General features: G+C 41.7%; 1 protein-coding gene across 1 annotated transcript; it reads right to left on the bottom strand.

The window, feature by feature from the left end:
* Positions 1-1,432: 1,432 nt before the first annotated feature.
* Positions 1,433-2,266, bottom strand: LOC127094890 (uncharacterized). The gene has a single exon (XM_051033655.1). It carries the CDS (start codon positions 2,264-2,266, stop codon positions 1,433-1,435), a length of 834 nt encoding a protein of 277 aa, XP_050889612.1.
* Positions 2,267-4,246: the final 1,980 nt, after the last annotated feature.

Genomic DNA, 4,246 nt, shown 5'->3' with positions numbered 1-4,246 from the left:
CCTCTGATATCTAGCTTGTAGCATACTGGGCTCGAGGATCACAGTCAATGCCTTTATCCCTAACTTTTTCCTGGACATTTTTATTGTTTTCGTCCATCGGGATGCTCCTTTTTTACCTAAGTCTCCCTTTCAGGTTTTCGACTTAGCGAGCCTTATATTTGTTCCCTAACTTTTGCATGGACAATTCATTTTTTGGTCTATCTGGATAGCCATTTTTGCCTAGATCAATCTTGCGAAGATTAATCTAGCTGGCTTTTATCATTTCTTTTTAGGCATAATATTTTTTTACTATGTCTGCATTCACTAGCGATGGCAAGTCTTCCCCATCCATTGTTGTGAGGATTAAAGACCCACCCAAGAAGGCCTTCTTGATGACAAAAGGTCCCTCATAGTTGGGAGTCCATTTACCTCGCGGGTCTGAGTGAATAGCAGGATACCTTTTGAGCACGAGTTCTCCTGTGCGGTACTCGCGAGGAAGAACCTTCTTGTCAAAAGCTCATTTGAGACGCCTTTGGTACAACTGACCATGACAGACGGCCGTTAAGCGCTTTTCTTCAATCAGATTCAGTTGGTCATACCGTGATTGAACCCATTTAGCTTCATCGAGGTCAGCTTCTATGATGACTCTGAGTGAAGGGATCTCGACTTCAATCGGTAGGACAACCTCCACCCCATATACCAACGAGTATGGAGTTGCCCCAGTGGATGTGCGAACTGAGGTTTTGTAACCGTGCAGAGCAAAGGGTAACATCTCATGTCAGTCCTTGTATGTCTTGACCATTTTCTGGATGATTCTCTTTATATTCTTAATAGTTGCTTCTATGGTGTCGTTCATCTTGCGCCGGTATGGTGAAGAGTTGTGGTGCTCGATCTTAAATTCTTCGCACAACTCCTTCATCATATTGTTGTTGAGGTTATTGGCGTTGTCAGTGATGATCTTTCTAGGTATCCCATAGCGGCAAATTATCTCTTTCTTAATAAACCGGGTAACCACTTTCCGAGTGACATTAGCATATGAAGCGTCTTCGAACCATTTCGTGAAGTAGTCGATGGCGACTAGGATGAATCGATGTCCATTGGAAGCTTTAGGATCTATCATCCCAATCATATTGATGCCCCACATAGAAAAAGGCCATGGAGAAGTCAAAACGTTCAATGGAGTTGGTGGTACGAAGATCTTGTCACCATATATCTGACATTTGTGATATCTTTTAACAAAATTGTAACAGTTAACCTCCATTGTCGTCCAATAATACCCCACCCAAAGTATCTTCTTGGCCATAGCAGGACCCTTTGCATGTACACCCTCGCAGCCTTCATGTATGGATTTTATGATCGTACTAGCTTCGTGTCTATCCACACATCTGAGCAGTACAGAGTCATAATTTCACTTGTATAACACATCACCGTTTAGGAAGAACTTGGAAGAGAATCATCTCAAATCCTTCTTGTCGGTAATGGATATACCCTCGGGATATTGTCGTTTCTCCAGAAATGTCTTTATGTCGTAGAACCAAGGCTTATCATCAGGATTTGCCTCAGTAGCTAGACAATGTGCTAGTTCATCTAAGTAGTCAATATGGATGGATGGTGCTTCATTCTTCCATTTGACTTTGAACATAGATGCCAACATCGCTAGAGCATCTACTAACTGATTTTCTTCCCTAGGAATATGGTGAAAAGAGATTTCATCAAAGTAGGGTACCAGTTTTCTGATATGCTCCTTGTAAGGTGTCAACTTGCTATCCCGAGTCTCCCAATCACCTTTTACCTGACTGATTACCAGAGCTGAATCACCGTATACCTCAAGAATCTTGATCCTTAAGTCGATTTCCGCTTCTAAACTGTAGATACATGCTTCATATTCTTCCATATTGTTGGTGCGGTTAAAACATAATCTAGCAGTAAATGGAAGGTGGAAACCGGTTGGAGAAGTGATAGCAACACCTATGCCATGGCCTCGAGCATTGGAAGCATCATCGAACATGAGCGTCCATCGCGATCCTGGTTCGGGGCCTTCCTCAGGGCCTGCTTCAAAGCCTGGTATATTGAAGTCTCTAATAAACATAATGTCTTCGTCTGGGAAGTCAAACCTCAACGGTTGATAACCTTCGAAAGGTAGGTAAGCAAGGTAGTCAGACGAAACACTCCCTTTTATCGCTTTCTGGGTCACATACTGAATATCATGCTCGGTCAATAACATTTGCCACCGGGCAATTCTACCAGTAACAACAGGCTTTTCGAAGATATACTTTATCAGATCCATTTTTGATATTAATAAAGTGGTATGGAAAACCATATATTGTCTCAGGCGTCGAGCATCCCAAGTCAAAGCACAACAAGTTTTCTCTAGAAGTGAGTATCGGGTCTCACTTTCAGTGAATTTCTTGCTGAGATAGTAAATAGTGTGCTCCTTCTTTCCTGTGTCGTCATGTTGACCCAAAATGCAGCCCATAGATTCATTGAGCACTATGAGGTACATAATGAGAGGCCTACCAGGAACTGATGGTATCGGGATTGGTGGTTCTTGCAAGTACTTTTTATCTTATCGAATGTCGCTTGGCAATCTTCGTTCCACACAATTGATTGGTTCTTTCTCAACAGTTTAAATATTGGTTTACAGGTAGCCGTTAAGTGTGATATGAATCTGGAGATGTAATTGAGTCGCCCAAGGAAGCCTCAGACTTCTTTTTCTATTCAGGGAGCTGGCATTTCTTGGATGGCTCGAACTTTGTCGGGATTAACCTCAATACCTTTCTAACTGACTATGAAACCCAAGAGCTTATCGGATCGGACCCCAAAAGTACATTTAGCTGGATTCAGTCATAGTTTAAACTTTCGGAGTCTGACAAACAATTTCCTCAGGTTTACCAAGTGATCTTCTTCAGTTCTGGATTTGGCAATCATGTCGTCCACATAAACCTCAATATCTTCATGAATCATGTCGTGAAATAGGGTTACCATGGTGCGCTGATATGTTGCCCCTTCATTTTTCAGGCCGAACGATATTACTTTGTAGCAGTAAGTTCCCCAGGGTGTGATGAAATTGTCTTCTCCATATCTTCTGGCGACATCTTTATCTGATTATACCCAGAGAACCCATCCATGAAGGAAAAGACGGAAAACTGAGTTGTATTATCGACCAAGACATCAATATGAGGTAAATGGAAGTCATCCTTTGGACTCACTCGATTGAGGTCTCGATATTATACACACATTCTGACTTTACCATCTTTCTTTGGAACTAGAATGATATTAGCAACCCACTGTGGATACTCAGGAATGGCCAAGAAGCCAGCGTCAAGTTGCTTTTTGACCTCTTCCTTGATCTTGAGTGCCATGTCGAGTCTGGTCCTTCTGAGCTTTTGCTTGACTGGAGGACATTCATGCTTGAGTGGCAAGTGATGTTCAACAATGCTGGTGTTTAATCCTGGCATATCTTGATATGACCAAGCGAAGACGTCAACATATTCGTGCAATAACTCTACCAACTCGGAGTGTACATGCTTGGCAAGAGATGCCCTAACTTTTACTTCTTTTTTGTCAGTTTCAGAACCCAAATTAATGACATCCACTGGTTCTTTGTATGGCTGAATCTCTTTTTCTTCATGCTCAAGGAGTCGTGCTAGTTCAGCTGGTACTTCACAATCTTCCTCACTGTTGTCTTCAGCTTGGTTGATTGGAAATCCAGATTTATAGTTGATTTTAGCCATGTTATAATCAATAGGTTTGTTTGCTCTACATATGATGAGCTTATTTTAGTATGCTTTTTTGAGAAAAGTGAAAGAAAAAGAAATATTTTGCCATTTCATTGTTTTTTAGTGAAAAAGGAAAATAACTGAAAGAAAAGGGAACACGGGTTTTGCATGCAAAAAAATAATTTTATTTATTCATATAATACTTTTAAACATGGAGGCCCTTACAAGCTATCCTCTCGTCTCGGGCAAGGAGAGGGATTGAGAAAACAAAATGCATTACGTTTTTTTCCGAGTACACAATGGGAATCACATTAGTTGTCCAATTGGGGAGCTTGAACCCTAGAGGACATCTGCGTATAAGGCTGGTGCCCCTGGTTTTCTGCCACTGGACTCTCCAATAACTACCACAGTATGCTCATTTTGAAAGCCGGAGCTGCTGAATTTGACCGGGTTGAACTGCTTTTTCTTCGGGCTTGCCTTGCATGCTGCTAGGTGATAACCGATACCAAACCTGTCACGCTTCTCTTCCATATTGACAACCTTACCCC

The sequence above is a fragment of the Lathyrus oleraceus genome, chromosome 6, assembly GCF_024323335.1.
Source record: "Lathyrus oleraceus cultivar Zhongwan6 chromosome 6, CAAS_Psat_ZW6_1.0, whole genome shotgun sequence".
Taxonomy (NCBI): Eukaryota; Viridiplantae; Streptophyta; class Magnoliopsida; order Fabales; family Fabaceae; genus Lathyrus; species Lathyrus oleraceus.
This window is presented reverse-complemented; position numbering and strand designations above follow the sequence as displayed.